General features: G+C 38.7%; 1 protein-coding gene across 3 annotated transcripts in view; it reads right to left on the minus strand.

The window, feature by feature from the left end:
• Positions 1 to 20,133, minus strand: part of gabrg3 (gamma-aminobutyric acid type A receptor subunit gamma3) — a 163,535-nt gene that overhangs the window by 29,013 nt on the left and 114,389 nt on the right. For all 3 annotated transcript variants that reach the window (XM_065272593.2, XM_065272591.2, XM_065272592.2), the window contains exon 5: positions 15,791 to 15,873. In XM_065272593.2, coding sequence (XP_065128665.1) covers positions 15,791 to 15,873 — 83 coding nt within the window. The remainder of the gene's footprint in view (positions 1 to 15,790; positions 15,874 to 20,133) is intronic.

Here is a 20,133-nt window from a genome sequence, read left to right on the forward strand (position 1 = left end):
GAAATGACACGCAGGTGTAATGGTTACACAGTGTATGCCGTTGCGCCACGCTCTCCTCGAGACTCGATCGTAAAACCAATGCTGAAGCGGTCTCATATGAAGCAGCTCGAGCATTGTCACAGCCGCAGCATGCTGTCATATGTCCAGGAGCTTCTGAAATTGTTTCAGAGGGACCGCGTACTTCCCTCGAATTAAACCGAGGCAAGTCAGAACTGACTGGTTGCGCGCTCTTGTAAAACACGCCAATAAATCGATCGAGTCTATTTCCATACTGAGAAAAGGATCCTCTGCACGGGGCAAAGTTGCTCTTTTCCCAGCTGACCTGATGACTTAAACGAGCGAGATGCTGAAGCATTAAATCTCTGTGTTCGCGGACGTCTGCCGAGAACGAGCCATTATAGTTGACATAAATATAAGCAGAATGCGAACAACGCTCTCTCTCTCTCTGAGATTTTAATGCCATTACTAGCACTTTCATGGAGACACGGGGAGAGAGAGACAGCTCGAATGGTGTACTTAGTATTAGTATGTCCACTCCATGAACGCAGAGCAAAAAACGGTCTAAGGCGAGGGGAGATGGACACATGAAGTACACGTCTACAGGTCTATGCTGCAAACCGATCTGAATATTGAAATACGAGCCTCGGCGTATCATCCTAAAGGATCACATTTGTAGAGCCGGTGCGTAAATAAATCGGTCGTAACCCACCGCGTATTTTGGGTACTATGAGATAAAGGCTGGAAAAACCCTATCATCATTCTCGGTAAGAGGGACCGGCTCGAAACGTCCTTCGCCAGCACGCAGTACATGTGCATCGGACGCTTTCACTATAGTGAAACGAATGCCCGAGAATTTGGGGGAGTGCCGGTAATTGTATTACGTAACCGAGGCGGATAGTGCGTAAAACCCAACGAGACGGGCTGGGAACTGAAGCGAAGCATCCCGGGACCGTACGAGGAGAATTAACGACACTACCGAAGTACCCGCGGTGGGGCAGCGAAGCGAGACAGGTGATACTGCCGGTGCGACTGCTGTAACAGCATAAACATCTACAGTATGTGTGTGTGAGACACTGACCTGAGCCCGCTGAGGGTGACGGTCGTCTGGTCTCCTCTGCGGAGAGCGCAGACTCCGATGAGGGTGCTGGTGGTCCGGTCTCCTCAGTGGAGAGCTCGGACTCCTCAGGACACCCGCTGGCGATAGAGGAGAGGTAGGGTGAGCAGGTGTACGCTCACGGCTCTCTCGATCCTCCGGAGACCTGGAGAGGAAAGAGGAATGCACTCTTATGTGTGGTTAAGTGGGTACCGGCTGGACAGCCGGTGGAACATATGCAAACCAAGGATTTTCCACCCGACCCTCTACCGGGGGAAGGAGCGAATCATTGTCTCCTGAAGAGTGATCCTCTGCCACTCCGGGTCGCCCGTCTCTGGCCACTTAAACTCCCGATTTTCACGGGAAGCGGCTAAGCGGGCGGGGCGAGCTGCTGACGACCGGTTCCCCTGCGCTGCCGAGATGGGGTCCGAGGAGGGGAACGGAGGTGGCCGCCGCAGGACGCCGACGGCGAGAGGCAGACTGAGGAGCCGGCGTTGGTGGACCAGGGCAGCTCTCATCCGCCGGGGCACGACCTAGGAGATCGCCTCAGTCTGCGCAGCGGAGCTGTACGACTCCCCGGGCTCGCCGAAGAGGCCGGTCTGTGAGACAGGAGCATTCATGAAGTTGTTCCGTCATATAAGCCAGACATAGCCAAAGGTGGCGATCTTGAACACTGTGGTGGACATCGCACGACTGAAGGTCGCGGCTTCCCTCGTATATTTCGTTTGGTGAACCTGCAGTACGTTAATGCGTGCAGGGCTGAAGCCGCGTCTCCGCATGCCTGATGGGCAGCGCCCGTAACCGGACGACTGTCTATACAAACACGGGAGGGAAGGGTTGGGTGGTCCCTCCAGGAACGCAGCTGCATCGCAACCCCCCGCTCAACTGAAGGGATCCCCCCTTAGCGGCTCCGTTAGTGAGGGAGATGAGGGGTGAAGTTGAACGGCCGAGACGGCCGCAAATCACGTCAGCTCTTCGTGCCGTCGGGAAAGGCAGGCACAGGAGGTGAGGACCGTAGAGCCCCGGGCAGCTCCGAAGTACCAATCATGTGGGCGGGACGGTTCGGGCGGAGAGGAATTAACCCCTCCAACTCTACCGTTTCCGCCGCTCGAGCGGGCACGGCCGCCATCTCCGAGACGACTCCGCCTCGGAGGGAAAAAAAATGGGCACCCCTCTGATGCTGTAGAAGTGACGGGACCAGAAGGAGGTCCAATGGATTCGGCAGAAATCGCAGAACACGACTCTGCAGTCTCCACCGGAGCCTCAACCGGCTGAGGATGAGAAGGCCGGTAGGTGAAGGACGCATCCTCCGTCCTACTCAGCGTAGTGATGCGAAGAGCGTCCTGCGAGCGCTTGACAGCCGCACCATGGCGGCGTTCAGCACTGCAAAGGCGCGGATGCCGTTCCCGTAGAAACGACAGTCGTCTCCGCAATCCAAGAGGGTTATGCTCTCACAGAGAGAGCAAAAGCTCTCCACGAACGCAGCCTCGGAGTGCTCGATGCCATAGCACGAAGACAGCGCTCGTGACCGTCACTGGAATCCCTGTACTTCTCGCATCCAAGATCGCACGGAGGAAAAGCTATCCTGAAAAGGACGCTGATCTCCGAATATACGAGAGAGTGGCTGTCTTTAAAAAGACACAGAGCTCTCACGTATCACTCTTTAGGGAAATCACTCTTAGGTGCTCAGCTGATGATGCGCACAGGGAGAGGCAACGCACACACTAAACTCAAAACAAAAAAGATGCAGAGCAGTGGAATACTGCGAGCGTCCGCTGTGTCAGTACTGCTTGTCAATCAACTTCAGCAACCGTTCCCAGAAGAGCAGAGAGTAGCTTCTCAGTAGCAGATAATGCCGGCTTTCGAAGCGAAAAAGCTAATTTCCATATTTGCACCTGTGGCTTATATACGCACCTGGCGGGGCGGCGCCAGCATTATGCAAATATCTCAATGCCAAGTTCATTGGCGTTTTAGTAGAGTACGAAGCAGATTGGTCTCTCTAAGCGAGTTCCCAATTCGTCGGTCACGACGTGACGTCGTAGTGACCGACTGAAAGGGAACATAGAAAAGTCTTGGATCTTTGAGTTCAGGTCATGAAAAGTGAGGGCAAAAGCAGAAGTGTTGGGTTTATAATTTTGTTCAGTGTAAGAGAAAAGAAAAAAAAGAAAACAGTTTTGAAAGGAAAAAAATTGAAAGAGAATTTTTTTTAGGATTTAAACTCAATTAAACTCAATGTTTTTTTACGGTGCACTTCAGGGCTTTCGTAATGTATGTAGCACCAATAAAAACATTAAAAACTTGTGCTGTACATTTATACAATCGTGCTTTACAAAAGTACAATCGCCTTAAAACAAAACACAAATATAACAATTACAATCAACATCCATTTCAATATTATGAAATGTAATGAAATGAAAATTTGTATTATCTGTTAATAAACGCGGTTGTCACTCCCACAATTTTGCAGTGTGCACGCAGCCTAGTATTATTGTTTATCTGCTATTTATATTGCATGTAACATGCTCAGCACTTCTTTTATTATTTGCTTAAATACAACTGTGTATTTTGGAGGGAATGCTGCATGGGTACCAATGGCTAATTTAGCCACAGCTGGTGTGTGTCATAATAAACATCTGTTGGACATCCATTAAATTCCTAATCCCATTAATTGGAACTTGAGAGAATATCCGGGAGCTGTAACCATGTCATCTGCAGGGGTTGCAGCAAATAAAACAAAGGCTCTTTATTAATCGCTGAAAAATATTTGTTTCTCTGGGTGAATCTTGTCACATCAACCCTTTGAATTGTGTGGAATAATTAGCATTGTATGAAGGCTTAATAAACTACAGATATGCATAAGCATCAGTAGATATAAGATGGTGGAATAAATAACTCAAATCGAGTAAGAAAAGCAAAAACAAATGTATTTAGCTATAGAGTGTACCTGCTCATGCTCACAGCAGTAACACCGTGTTTTCTTTAGACATTAAACAGTGTCCGGTGTCTAGCTGACGGCTTACATCATAATCAGCTCATTAGGTGCGGGTCTCCTTCTGTTCCTTTCAATAATTTCCACGGTCAGTGTCAAAGATATGTTCCTGCTTAATTTGGTCTCAACATCTGCCCTACCTGGACGTTACCGTCTCCCACATTTACATTGTTCTCCGTCATTATTGTATAGCTCTCAGGTCATGATGGGCTAAAAGGTACGAGCCAATTGTACTTAATCAGAGGAAAAAATACTCATCGCCATGGGAACCAGAACACCATGCTATGGGTGAATAAAGGGGCACTGATGAATCACAGCATGCATCGGCTTCCTGCGGTGTCGAGAACGTCGGGCGGCAGGGGAAAGAGTACGTGATTTAAACCAAATAAGCTGTGTGAAGAATGCAGTGCTACCAAAACAAATAACTTTGTAATTTCATCATTCATCAACAAAGGAGGTTACTATTGATTTGCGGAGGATGAAATACGAGCCATATGTTAGGTTTACGCATCCTGCCAATGTCATGGTCAGGTGTTGAAGAAAATGTATGGCTCAGGAACACAAAAAAAAAATATATTAAAATTTACACTGAAAATCTCCACACTGCAGCCTTTTCTCTTATAGCTACTACTCAAGCAACTAGAGTATTGAAGAAATCAAACAATATGCTTTGAAAAAGAGACTATTTCAACACTCAAGAAATGATTTATCAGGTTTATTTAGCACAAGACTAGAACACATTACTAATATACCCAATGTAGAAGTTTCCCTCTCAGGTGAGATTGGCTTATGCTGGGTACACACCAAAAGATAATCGGCTGATTTTGGGCCGATTTCACCCCTTCCGACAATCCTAGCTATGTCCCGATTATCATGATGGTTCTACAGATTATCTTATCAGATGTTCCCTTGATGTGAGGTGTGTTTAAAGTGTCCAAACCTGATCGGAAGAATGTTGGAGCCTCCCTGTTTGCGAATTGTAAATATTAAACATGTTTAATAATTACGATCAGAAATCCTGATGTGTGGAGAACCCCGAGGACAAACGCGCGCATGCTCTTGAGATTATCACGTAAAACTAAACAATATTCAATCAGAAAGCGAGACGATGGAAGACGGAAGCAGTCATGGCGCAGCATAAAGTGAAGTTGATGCAAAGTGAACTTGTACAGACCATGTTCCCGCTGTCTCCATGATTTCACCCAAACCCTTTTCTTTTTTCCTTGACTTTTCTGTGAAAATCATTCCAAACACTGTCATTGAAATTTCTTCCTGAATATCGTCCACCATGCTTATTCTGAAGTCTCGCGAGATTTTGCAAGATTTCCTGTGTTCACAGTCGAGACTCTGGTTGAAAATCTGTTTGTGTGTGATGTGCTGCCTTTGACACATCATGGCACACCACACATCATAGGTGCAAAACTGTTAGATCTAGGATTTATTATCATCATGTTTGTGGTCAATCACATTTTAAAAATCTTATAAGATGTAAAAAATCTTTTGGTGTATACCCAGCATTAAAGGTGTAATAAGTTTTTTTAACGGACTCTTGTGGTAAGATTGCGAATTGCAACCAACCTAAATTTCGATAAGCCACGGTGGCTGCCACTGTCCAAAATGTTGTCGTCTGAGACTCTGTAGAACAGTTTGGTCTGTTTAGGGCTACTGTAACCCGCAGTGTATGTAGATACACTGTGTCATTTCACTTTATTTATTATGACTCAACTTGTATACTTAAATGTTTTGATTTTTGTTTGTATGAATTTAATATTTGGCTTGATGGCTACATCTGGTGGAAATTTTGTGCCAATAGTCCACTTAGAAATCCCCTTACTGATAAAAATGCTGATTTTTTAAATACTTATTTTCCCCACTATATATTATATTCCATTTCTGTCAAGAGATCTTTCTAAAGTTACACATTACACCTTTAATGTGAGGATATGGACATAGCAAGAATGGACATGGCCAGGGGCGCATCTGGGATCTCATTCTTAAGGGGCTTCAGTCTTAGCCTATTACCTGAGCAGAAGCAGATGTGGTTTAAAGGAAAGCTTCTCGCATAAGGTGCGAAAGGGTCACCGGTCACCTTGCACAAAACATATTTGTCGTTTTGACCTTTCTAACAATAGTTTAGAGTAAATAAGCATAATTAAGCAGTTCTTTCCTAAACATTCTGATTTTATTAGAGAGGAGACGAGTGTTATTTTTGTATTTAAATAGCAAATCAGAAAAAGGAGCAATGAATAATGTGGGGAATTGAGTAGCAAAGTAAAGCTTTGTATCTTGCAGACAAAAGCGGAGCGGGCCAATTCTTTAGTCACACATTTTTTATAGGAGATCACCTCCTCCACACTCAGTAATAAGGACAGCTAGCACACAGCATTAGCATGAATATGCACTGAGACAAACTCTTGCCACGCGAGACATACTGTTGAAATGGGTTCAGTCAGGGTTAGTGTGACAAATATGGCTTTAAGAACTAAATGAGAAAATAAGTATGGTGGCTATAAAAGCACGAATGACTGTGGAGTGCTTTAGGCTTACTTATATTGAGTCGCTTAGGTGGGTTTCAGTGTATGGGCATCGTCAATGCAGAATAAGCTAATACAAAATTTGAGGAACTAGAGAGCTATTGCATAGGTTCTTAACAGGTGTATTGTTATGTTTGTCTGTTTTCATAAAATGTCTAAAGAACACTTAAAAATGTATATGACACAACACTGCATCCTATTTTTGAATAGTTGCATTCAGAAAGTTTTATTCACACAACAAATGCAGTACAGCACACCTCATCTCAAATCTGATCTTCACGACTAAATCTCAACATTGTTATTTGTGTACTATTGGCTCAGACAAGTTGATATATTAAACTCAGATGAAAAATGATTTACCCAGGAGATCCAAAAAGCAGCCAGACCCCATGATCCGGAACCCATTGGATGTGTATGCAAAATTGAATGCATCCATACCTCTTCGGTTCTGGATCACTGAACTGTGCTATTCTTTTTGGATGGACTCGATCACTCCTGGAGGCATCATCACATCCAACACTACTCAAAGCACTGGGGACATCTTTGCAGTTTTATCTAATGACATAGCAAAATTCCTCCACAACTTTGTCATGCTCCAATAGACTTGCAGACCCTTATTATATGGGACTGTAAACAGGCTGATTGGATACTTTGCTTATATATACAGTTCCTGTACATGGTGCAATAATTTTATTGAAATGAGGTTAAACAAGATTCAAACTATTAGTGTAGCATTTAATACTTTAAAGACTTGCAAAGAGCATTTAGTTAATATCAGTCTCATTTTTTGACAGAAGTGGCATTTAGAGGCATCTAAATTCCTAATCATTAATCCTTACCATATCCAGTGACATCAAGGTACTAACAGGTCTCTGTGTGCTCATTTAGTGCATAGAGGTATACGGTAATGGTGACTGCAGCTCTCCTCGTGATCATTTAAACACTTCTACCTCATTTAATGAACTCAGCCAACTGATTTTCTCCAAGATCAACACTATAAATGGTGTCCGAAAATCACCTTACTCAAATTAAAACACAGCATCCTTTCATTGATAAACTTACAATATCAGTTTTTAAATAAAGCAACACCAAAGAGTTTTGGCTCTTTGCTCCCCCTACAGGTTAGAAGCGTAATTGTCCATTACCCACTGTCATAAATACTGAGGCATAGCTGGCTCTGATTGGATTGTAGGTCTGCCGTAAAGCAAGTTTTTGTAGTATTCACTCGGACTACAGGACCACTACCCGACGTTTGGAAACTTCTTTAGTGCGGTTTTGGCCGATAGAGGGCTGCAAAGCGAATGTGAAAGTGCTGTTCACCCTGTTTAGAGTGGATGAATGACTGAAACTGTTTTGGAAGCGTTTTAAGGTAATTTTAAGGTAAAAAAAACTCTTTGGTGTTGCTTTAAATCTCGTTTTATAGAAATAGTTTTTCATTTAATTTTAGTCAGGAAAACGCACGCAGACATGCACGCACGCACACACACGCACGCACACACACAGTTTAAACCTGTTACAGATCAAACTTTTATCTTCATAAACTTTTTATTTACGTTTTCTGTTTGCCTGCCTTTGATGATGCTATAACTGAATGAGGATAATATGTACCTACCCACTGATTTTACAGACCTTTAAAGTGTTGGATTATGTCAGTGATTTGAATCCTGTAAATTGTTTCTGAGAACATTAAACAGAATTGGAAACAAGGCTTTGAAGTTCAATAACAGAATCTTATTACAGCATTCGAAACTGCAATGATAGAGATGTAACCACTAGTGTGTTTCAAATGAGAGCGGATGGGCCACAAGACGAAATAACGGAAAATTAAAAAACAAGCTACGACTTTCCACATACTGACACAAAAGACAGGTTTATTATGTTTTTATTGTGATTTTTTAGGATTTGTTATGTTGCTGTAACATCTGAGAACAAAGGGTATTGAATAAACTGCCAGTCAAATCTGACAGAGAAAATGATTAGTTTAAATCTTAGATTAAATTTGAGTTTCTGGTGAATAGCTTTTTTGCCTATTGTACATTCACCTCCTAATTTCCAGTTCCCAATTCTCTGCCTCATCACTTTAAAATAACAAACATTACATGTTATATCGGAAGCTCTAACAAGTGCAAATTAGCTGTGGTGGACACAGAACACAGATCAAGTATTTCAATAAAAGTACCGATAATAAAATATTAAAGTGCACCTATTTCATTGCTAAAAAAAACCTTTATTATTGTTTTAATCTACATACACCGCAGGACAGGTACCCTTATGAAAGTCGCCATTTCGTGCTGCCATGTTTCCACAGTAGCCCTAAACGGACAAACTGTTCTATAGAGCATGCTTTGGGTGCATCCCAATTCAAAGTTCAAAATTAAAATGCTAAAAAAATGTAGAAACTTATATAAAATATATTACGGTACCAAGTACAACTACTTTGTTACTGTCCACCACTTTAAATTAGTCCACCACATTTATCCAGAATGTTTTGATAAGCTTTTAAACAAGACCAATAAATGGTCCAATGTGTCGGAGTGGTATCAGCAGATGAGTCTATTCATGACTGCCTTTATGCAGAAAAAAACCTGCTTTGATAGAAATGGTAATGTCTTCCACCGTGAGCGTTCCTATGAAGAAGGGGTCAAAGCAATTCCGAATTAATGGCACAGAGGTGATTCTACGCTGTGGAAAAGCAGCTTCCATCAGTAAAGGCCACAACAGTTGGTTTCTGCAGGATTTGCAGGCACATAAAGCATTTTCCCACTTTTTAAATGACTCTGAACTCTCCATCAATCATCAAGAGCACTCGTACGCGTTTCATGACCAATGACTTACCCTTGGGTCTCCAAACACTGTTCAGTTATATTGCTTGATGGATGCAATGTGACAAAAAAGTTCAGTTAATGATGCATGTTGTCAAAGCAGGGTATTACTTTATCTGAATAATGTGACTTTGTAGTGGGTGACAGTGTGGCGTGTTCATGTTTGTTTGTTTTTCTTGCAATAAGGACATAGCTTTTACTATGGCAAAGATTTACATTGTAGGTCTAACATTTTAGCCATTTTGTTATAAAGGTGACTGAAATGTCCAAATCCATTATTTAACAGCAATGACAGTCATGCAAGGGTGCAAGTTCGAACTGGGTCTTCGCCCAATTTCCCAATCTCATTCCTTCTCTCTCCAAACTACTTCCTGACATGCTTCACTGTCCTACGAAAGTGAACTATAAAAAATCAGTCAAAATATGTCTCCCTAATGCCACTATACAGTACAATGAAGCCCATTACCAGACAGCAGGTGATATTCTTTGTGACAAACGCAAGTAAAAAGATGCCCACGCTGTGGTTCCGGTGCCTGGTGTGAGGTCTGTTGAACACCTCAGTGCTTCTCGTTCCCTTCAGGGCAGACAGATATAAACACACGCCGGCTTGGGAGCATTTCATTTATCTGTTTGTTTATGCAGTCGGGGACTATATCTCTGTATGTTTGAGTCTGTTAAATATGCTTCGGAGGACAGACTGCTCTGCTGGGCAGCGAGGTGTGAAATATTAAAATAATCTTTCTGCCAAATTGCTTCTCTCGGGGTACATATGTGGGGCCATTTTGTCTGTGAATGAGACGGGGCAGGCATTTCAGTCTGAGTATGTTCACTCCTATGTGGCCACTAACATGGGGAAGGTCCAGTCTAATGGGCATTAACCTTCATTTGCATATCAATTGGATTGGAAATGCAGGGCTTGAAACCCAGCTAGTTTTTCAAAAACAAATGAAGAATGCAGCTGGGAAATGGGAGACAGTAGCATCGAGGTAGCAGTAATGCTGTCCAAAAGCTTGAGGGATTGTTTAATATGGCTCATTGTCCTATTTCCCACAATGATTTGGTCCTTTACTGTATTTAATGGTAGTGCAAAAAGAGCCCTTGGTTAAATTTGCCACGCCTCTGTATATTTAAAGATTAATTGAAAATGTATCAGCTATACAGTACATTTTTCTGGCATGCATTTTTCAGTTCATATTTTTTATAAAATAATACACATTTGTATATATATTTATGGCTGGGCAAAACATCAATTTTTCGATTAATCGTTTTTTTTAAACCTGGTCGATTCAAAATCGATTCTCAAAGGCCACAAATCGATTTTTAAAAAATGAAATAACCTGATCCTGTTTGATCAAGGAATGACTTTTTTCAGCATATTTTTCTTGCATCAAAATTGTATTTTATTTAATATAATTGTATGCATTTGAAAATTAGAGATGGGTTCTTTTTTAATGTACCCAAGTGTACCTAAAATAAAAGAGTTTAATATACAGCTTTGTGGTTATTAATTTCTTTTGATTAATTACCCTTGTAAACTTATGTTCACTGTTCTTTTTTTATAAATATAGTATTTGTATTAAATCTATATTCATTAAGTCGAATCAAGAATCGAGCATAAAAATCCATCCGAGAATCGGAATCGAAAGGAGAATCGATTCGATAGCTTGTGAATCGAAATCGAATCGATCTGGAACATCTGAATCAATACCCAGCTCTATCTATCTGTCTGTCTGTCTGTCTGTCTGTCTGTCTGTCTGTCTATCTATCTATATCTATATATCTATAAATATCTATATATCTATATATCTATCTATATATATATATATATATATATATACACGATTAATCGCATTAAAAATAAAAGTGTTTTTTGCATAATATATGAGTTTGTGCTCTGTGTAATTATTCTGTATATATAAATACACACACATTCATGTATGCATTATGTAATATATTTGTATATATTCTATATTATATATAAATTTTAAAATATATATATAAATTAAAAAAATCTGAAATTACTATATGTATGTGTGTGTGGTTAAATATACATAATAATTACAATCAGTGCACAAACACATTATGCAAAAAAAAAATCACTTTTATTTTGAATGTGAATAATCACGATTAATCTTTTCCCAGCACTAATATGTATATGATTTGATTTTACCTTCGTCCCTGACAACTGATTTCTAACACTGTGCTAGTTTTGTCTATTGTAGCACTCTGGAGTCTCTTTCTTCTCACGTAATAAAAATAATTTCAACTCAAATCAATATTTCATGTCCATTTTTTCAATTATTTGGTAAGCCGCTATGTAATAGGTAGCATAATGTACAGGCAGTCAGTCATTAACGCAAAATAAGCCCCTTATGGAGCGTCGAAGATCACCCTGTCGGGTGTATTTTGCGATAATGACCGACTGACAGTACATTATCCATTACTTATTTACTCTCCAAAGGCAATTTTTACTAGCATTCAGCAAGAGTTAAATACACTAAATTGAGACCCAGAGAGCTGTAAGTCTGTAAGCTGTAAGTGAAAAATGCAGGACAACGACACATCATCATTGTCAGCAAGATCACATGACCCCCAATCTGGCATCTCTGTTGTGTAGGACAGCGCAGAGAATTTATCACATCCATCTTTTGTATACTATACATTGAATGCTATACCAAATTGTATTCCTAGAGTTACTACGATAAACCATAACATTGACTTACAGTACATTCAGAGATTTTGTAGCTTCCATCCTTCAATCTTGTTTTTATATCATGTCAATAAACAAAGAATAAAAAATATCAGATCCCCCATGAAGAAAAATTGCCAACACAACTGATGTAAAAAAACAACACAACACCGGTACTCTGCAAATAACTTGAAGTTTTGTTTTGTAACTACAGATGTCGACAGAGAGCACCAAGTCCTTTAAACAGAACTGAACTTGACCTGGACTAGACAGGGTTTTTTTGTTTGTTTGTTTGTACACCTCAGGGATACAACACAAAACAAATATAAAGCAATAAAATATATGTAGTGCAGTGCAAAGGGAAATGTTGAGTATTACACGTCAGGGAAATCAAAAAACGATTGTAAAAATGCACTGACCAACTAGACTCTGCTCTGCATCCTAGGAATGATGGTAGTGTAATCTCTTGAGCAAGCAACTTGAGCAACACATTTATTCGGTATTATGCTTTTACAAATCAAAACTAATTATCAGTAATGGTGGTGGTAAACACAACTGACCATACTGAAGTATTAGCATATACTATTATCATTAATAAAAGTATTACTAACAAATAACAACTCTTACATGGGACCAGTTATAACATTCCAACGTTTTTTTTCCTAAAAAAAACAACTTCCTGAAACTAATAATACAGCCTCATCCAGGTATAAAATTATATCATGATGTTTTAAGAATATTTGCGGTAATGATGTTTATGGCGGAATAAAAAATATAGAAAATGAGCCATTCAATGAGCTGTCATTGATAACAGACTACCTAATTCGAAGTGTAAATCTATTGTCATAAGGTGGCAAAAGCAGCACTAAAGGCGGGGTGCACGATTTTTGAGAAACGCTTTGGAAAAGGGAGTCGGGACGAGTACCAAAACACACTTCCAATCAACAGTAAGGGGCGTGTCTACCAACCGACATCCTTGCCTGGGTTGTGTATATGTGGGGCGGGTCTATCAAAAGAGTCCAGATTCTATTGAGGTAGGGGCGTGTTTGTTAAGGTGATTTTAAACGTCAACATTGGCTTTCAGAGATCATGCACCCCGTCTTTAAAGCAACACCAAAGAGTTTTTTTTACCTTAAAATAACGTTTCCAAAAAAGTTTCAGTGGTTCATCCACTCAAAACAGGGTGAACGGCACTTTCACATTCGCTTTGCAGCCCTCTATCGGCCAAAACCGCACTAAAGAAGTTTCCAATCGTCGGGTAGTGGTCCTGTAGTTCGAGTGAAAACTACAAAAACTTGCTTTATGGCAGACCTACAATCCAATCAGAGCCAGCTATGCTGCAGTATTTACGACAGTGGTAATGAACAATTACCCTTCTAACCTGTAGGGGGAGCAAGGAGCAATAAGTCTTTAGTGTTGCTTTAAAGTGCAATAGTAGTGACACGACCACACAGTATGAGTCAAATGTAAACAAAGTACAAACTAGAGATGAAATGGTATAAAACTTTACATTACTATGATATTACCACAAATTTTCTACTGGTTTAACATACACGCAAGTGCACTTTTGTTCGCATAAACATCAAATAAATTAACATTAACATTAATCACGGCACATTTGGGGTCGTGAGATAAATGTTTAACTAGTTCAGATAAAACACAAGTGAATATATCAGATTTTCATAAAAAACACAGGACAAGTCAACAAGTCATCGGTCTGTGTCTATGGTCTGCATATGTTGTGAAAAATAGCGTGTACTTTAGGACCCAGGAGAAAGCTACACAATTGCGGAAGAAACAAACAGCTTTAAACTCATCAGATCACATAATTTAATGGAAAATTTATAGAAAACATGGATCCGTCTATTTAAATATTAAGTAAACATGCATCATCATTACATATACATTTTATTTTATATAATGTATGTATATTATAAATGTACATGTATTTTGGTAAAACCAGTTAAATTTAAGCACAACACTATCATTATTATTCCTTGATCATGGCTGTTTTGAGAAAGGTCAGAGTGGGCTAATGTGAATATAAGAGGTTACAAAGAAGGGTGTGGGAGAAACAGAAAAGGTGTGAAAACATATTACACTTTTCCAAATTTAGCTACCCCCCTCTTGCTAAGTCTTTTAACACCACAGCTACCTCTCCTATTTCCATCACCCTTGAGTAATGTCATTGACAACTTACTAATGATATCTGCCTTCAAGAGCCCAGTGGACAAGTCGAATAATTACAAAGCTATCTGTGGCCTTGGTTTATACATGTTAATGAAACCCACGGCCTAGTTTTCAGCATGTTTTTGTCATTTTGTCAACAACATACAGTGTAAGACAAAAATAATGTGTTTTTCTTTGTTAACTGTGACACTATCTCTACAGCAAGTGTGCATTGAACACTGCACTGGCATTCATCATAAATTATGTGATCAAAACCAATCATATTTGTATATTTGTAGAAATAGGCAACAATACATTGTATAGGTCAAAACTATCGATTTTTAATGGCAAAATCATTAGGATATTAAGTAAAGATCATATTCCATAAAGATATTTTGTAAATTTCCTATCATAAATATATAAAAAATGTATGCATTATTAGTAATGTGTGTTGCCAAGGACTTCACTTGGACAACGTTCAAGACAATTTTCTCAATATTTATATTGCCCTATTCTATACATCTGTACATCAATGGAAAGTTTATTTATTCAGCTTTCAGATGATTATTTAGTATGATTGCTTTTGTGGTCCTGGGTCACATAGGAGAAACAACATTCTGGCTGGGTATCGATTCAGATGTTCCAGATCGATTCGATTTTAATTCGCAAGCTATAAAAATAATTTCGATTTTCAATTCGATTTTCGATTCCGGTCCTCGGGTCAGTTTTTATACTCCATTCTCGATTCAACTCAATGACTATAGATTTAATACAAATACTATATTAATAAAAAAGAACAGTGAAAAGAAGTTTACAAGTGGGTAATTAATAAAAAGAAATTAAAGGCCACAACACTATCGTCGTCGTCTTGCTTGTGAAATCTAAAATGCTTCCATACCTCTGACATTTTATGTGAAGGTGGCATCAACGTCGACAAAGCACCTGAAACCGCCATTTTAAACACTGAATGAATGAATGACAGGCTTGCCTCTCACTCCTTGGTAACATCGCGCAAGGCAAAAAAGAGGGTGACATCTAGTGAAGAAGACTAGTAATTAGATTAACGTTAATCTTACGTTCAATGTTTGCGGAAATAAATATGACAAAAAAAAAACGATTCGTGCTCTTTGAGAATTGATTTTAAATCGACCACGAAAAAAAAGATTAATCGAAAAATTTTGCCCAGCCCTACTCATTTCTGATAATTGTCTATCTCAGGCATTTATTTATTCTCGGGTGTTGTTTATTCTTTTGAAATGTTATTACATTATTGTGGTTGTTTGTGCAAGAAATAACTGGGTCTTCATATTGTGCAGTTATAATCGGGCCTTGCAAAAAGATAAAGTTGCCACATCCATATTGCAATTGTATAAATAAAAAAGATGATGATACTAAATGCTTACAATCAATATATTCATGTAAATACAGTAAATGTAAGGGTGAATAGCAGGAAAGAGAGAGAGAAATGTAACCAGTGGAGACTAAAGTACTCACAACTAGAGAAGATGAGGGGACAGGAATGTTCATCCATAGGAAAGTTATGAAGCTGAAGCTGGCATTCTGCATTAATGGTCAATCTGTGAACAGAAAGATAGTTATAATATAAAGCAGACGTCTGTCCAGAATTAAAGAGGCATGGCCAGAGGGATCTGTTTTAAAAGAAATCCATTTTACTTGTGCTATTATAGAAAACGACAAAGCTGGATGGATTGTGTTTAGATTAGTGATATACAGCATCTGCTGCTCTGCAGTCTCACAGAGCAGTCAACAAAATAATAAGTGAGATTTTCCTTTAATAAGATTTCAGAAAAGCAACACGTTTTATATCATACTCCACTTTTCACTTTTGATTTTCAATATGAGACACTCAGACGGTCAGAAGGTGAAAAAAGACAGATTTGTTTGACAGATGTTCACATGGAAAGAGGTTTAATTCTCTGTTCAGTTCTTAGTGACAGAACAGCCATGTTCAGGTGAAATCGCTAGTGCGTAAAAATAGTACATTTTCCAGGATTCAATAAAAGGCACCATAGCTGATGACTGTGTGCTGAGAGTGAATTGAACAATGATTATTATATTCTCACTCATCTTATTTGTACATCTGTATGTCATTAAAAGTTATCATCTAAAATCCATGTAAAGTCAGATATTAAATGTGTTCTGAATTTGTCACACCACGGAAAAATGTGTTATTAACCACCCAACCATATTTGAATACTGGAAAAACGGAAAGTAAATAAAATAAGTTATAAGAATATAATAATAAGTCATAAGTTATAAAATAGGCAGCATTCTCTGCTCTCAAGCGGTGGAGGCGTGTCTGTGATGTAACCACGCCCACTTTCAGGAAATCTGCCTTCTCTATTAACTTTAAAATACAAATACAACCTGAATGGATGCTTGGGATTGTGTTTGGGCCAGGGCCATGCGCAGTGGCTCAAGTTGAGCCCCCGTTTTAACCCTGCCCAAATAATCTAGCTCTGTGATTCAGTAGTTTACAGTCTTTTTAGCATGTTCCAGCAATGCACATTTTTAACACATTTGTACATTTCTAAAATGTATAATGTGTTTAGAAACAATTTTTATATTGACTTCACAGAGACTTAACAAAATAACATATGATTTAGTGAACTGATTAATTGAAAAATCCATCTCAAATGAAGCATTTACCATCAGATGGCTGAAATAAAAAATGGTTAAAATAAAAATATCATGTACAAAATAAATAGGTTTTATGCACACGTTACAAGTGCAGTACACTGAAAATATGTATTTCTTACTTAGTATTTTTGTCTTGTTTTCAGTAGAAATATCTAAAAAATCTTAAATCAAGATGTATTTTCTTGATGAGCAAAATTTCCTAAGAATATAAGTCTAGTTTTTACACAAAAACTATACAATTTAAGTGAATTTGTGCTTAAAACAAGCAAAATTATCTGCCAATGGGGTGAGAATTTTTGCTTAAATTAAATGAAAACTTTTTTTTAGATTTTTGTTTAGATTTTTTGCATGTTTTAAGTTTAAATTAACTTAAATTGTATATATTTTGTCTATAAACTAGACTTATTTTCTTAGGTCATTTTGCTCATCAAGAAAATACATCTTGATTTAAGAATTTTTAAATATTTCTACTGAAAACAAGACAAAAATACCAAGTTAGAAAGTAATTTTTTGCAGTATATATATATATAGTGTATATACACTGCAAAAAAATGATTTTCAAGAAAAAAATTCTTAGTTTTTTCTTCTTGTTTTTAGAAAAAATATCTAAACATTCTAAAATTAAAGCAACACTATGTAGTTTCCATGTAAAAATGACTTACAGCTCCCCCATGTGGTTGAAAAGCGCAACAGTGCCTGGTATCAGACACTCTTCTGCAGGCAAGGGGAGGGGCGGGGCTGTGTTTCCTACCCTCCACCGCCACTTTCAGAGTGTGCTTGTAGCAGCTAGGAGGTTGCTCAGGTTGCAGCAACAGTACAATTTGTCCAGTTATAAGTTGTTCTATCACTGAAATAATTTTAGAGACATTATTTAAAGGTAAAAAAACTACATAGTGTTGCTTTAAGATGCTTTTTCTTGATGAGCAAAATTACCCAAGAAAATAAGTCTAGTTTTTAGACCAAAAATATCAAATTTAAGTGATTTTGTGCATAAAACAAGCAAAAAAATCTGCCATTGGGGTAAGAAAATTTTTCTTGAAATGTTCTAAAATTTAGTGTTTAAGCAAAATGTTCAAGACAAAATCACTTAACTTGGATATGTTTGGTCTAAAAACTAGACTCATTTTATTGGGTCGTTTTGTTCATCAAGAAAAAGCATCTTAATTTAAGAATTTTTTTATATTTTTTCTGAAAACAACACAAAAATAATAAGATTTTTTTTCTTGAAAATCATTTTTTTTGCAGTTTAATGATGTGAGTGACACAATGATAGTCACTAACATACACAAAAAAATTAAATAACCCGTGTTTCATAAGGACATTTTTTATTACAAATAATGCAAAATACAAGAATAAATATTTATGTCTAGCATAAATCTTCTTGATTCATTTATAGCTGTGCCTGATCCATATTCTGAATGTTTGTGAACACTAATCTGATGAATAAATATAAGGCAGATGATAGATAAATTCTACCTTCTGCATTAGAATTTGAAATAAATATACAAGTAGATGAACCTTTTTCTGTCAGCTGTGTAAACAGGATCCATGCCCCAATGAGAGAAATACTACCAATAAATTATTATTGTCTCACTGTACCCACCAAAGACTTTGCAAATGCTTTATTTTACCAAAAAACCATCATGGTAAATACTGTCCAAGGAATGTGCGATAACACAGAGCCTAACAGAACATACAGTATTAAGCATGTCGAGGCATTTACCTGATTTCTGACCCCAGACCTAACTCAGGTGTTGATGTTTAGAAAGCTAACACAAATTCTGCCACTGCTTACCTCCAATGTGTTTAATTAGAATAGAGTGACATTTCATAACCCCCGTATCCTGGGGCTGGTTGCACCAGCTGGGCTTATAAGACTAGTCTGGACTCTGGACCTAAAATTCACTTTCACATCAGACATAGAAGTTACACCTGTTGAACCATCTAGGCCTAGCGCACCTCTGAGACTAAAACTTACATCTAGGCAAGGGTAGGCGTAAGTATAAAGTACTGACTTTTTTATGGCAAAAATAGAAATAATGAAATGTGACATTGGTGCGTCTAATGAACAGGATACGTGAGCAGTGTGCTTTCATAAATATTTACAAAGACACAATAGCGAAGTTATTAAAAGCTTTCCGTTAATTTCGTTTGAAACCAGAGCTGTTAGAATTCATCTGCAAATTATCACCTTTTGTGCAAATGGTAAAGCCTTTCGTTTACTAATTGTGTTTAATGGGTCTGCACTTGACGCTTGCATCTTGAGGAAGAGTGCACTGGTAAACATGTGGAAGGAAAGCTTTCATTTTTCATCTATTAGCTGGCGGCAGTAAGTGTAAGCTTTTAACCATAGTAAACGTGAATAGCGTCTAAATATCACTGCGGTTATACCATAGACTGTAAAAAAAGATGGACGACGCAACGTCGCCTTCTTCCATTGTAATGAATTGAAGCCAAAAATGTCCGACCATGGTCGCCGCCATGTTACGTAAAAATGTCAGTTTGGAGCCAAGGCATGCGCAGAAGGAATCGTCCGTGGAGCCGCGGTCCACCCAAACGCTTGTTTGCCCAATTCAATCACACCAATCATAACGACGTGCATCAAATTACTAGCTAAAATGAAACTTATCACAAAAATGAACAATTAAACATATATCAGCGTGATAACAACTACCTTAAAGGAGCAAAACCATCTTTCTGAAAATTTTATTGTAAGTGTACATAATTTATTTATGTAGAGCAGTGGCCCATTCGTTTGCATAGAGAGGACGAGGTTGACACGCAGATTGACCTGATTACACTACACAACTTTATTGTGAATTACACTGTTTAACAACGTTTAAGTTCCCACAAGTCATTCGGCTGTTTTTAGCCTGGATTACATAATCTATGCTGAGCGTAGCTGCGTTTGGTCGTAGTTCAGACTGTGCAACAACGGGCTTAACTATTTTTCACAACGTCGGACGTAGCTAAGCCCGACCCCGAGGTCGCCTCTCACCACTGCTAAAACACTCTTGTATCTCTGAGTCAGTGAATATCGATCATGGACAGATCTCCATATTCTGTAGGGGGATCTTAGCCTTTGTTCCAGGATGGCTCCATCCTGCCCCTAAGCATTGGCAGTGTTTCTCCCATTGCCAAAGAAATATTTCACAGAGTTATGGAGACGGCATGAT

The sequence above is a fragment of the Paramisgurnus dabryanus genome, chromosome 7 (assembly GCF_030506205.2).
Source record: "Paramisgurnus dabryanus chromosome 7, PD_genome_1.1, whole genome shotgun sequence".
NCBI classification, from domain to species: Eukaryota; Metazoa; Chordata; class Actinopteri; order Cypriniformes; family Cobitidae; genus Paramisgurnus; species Paramisgurnus dabryanus.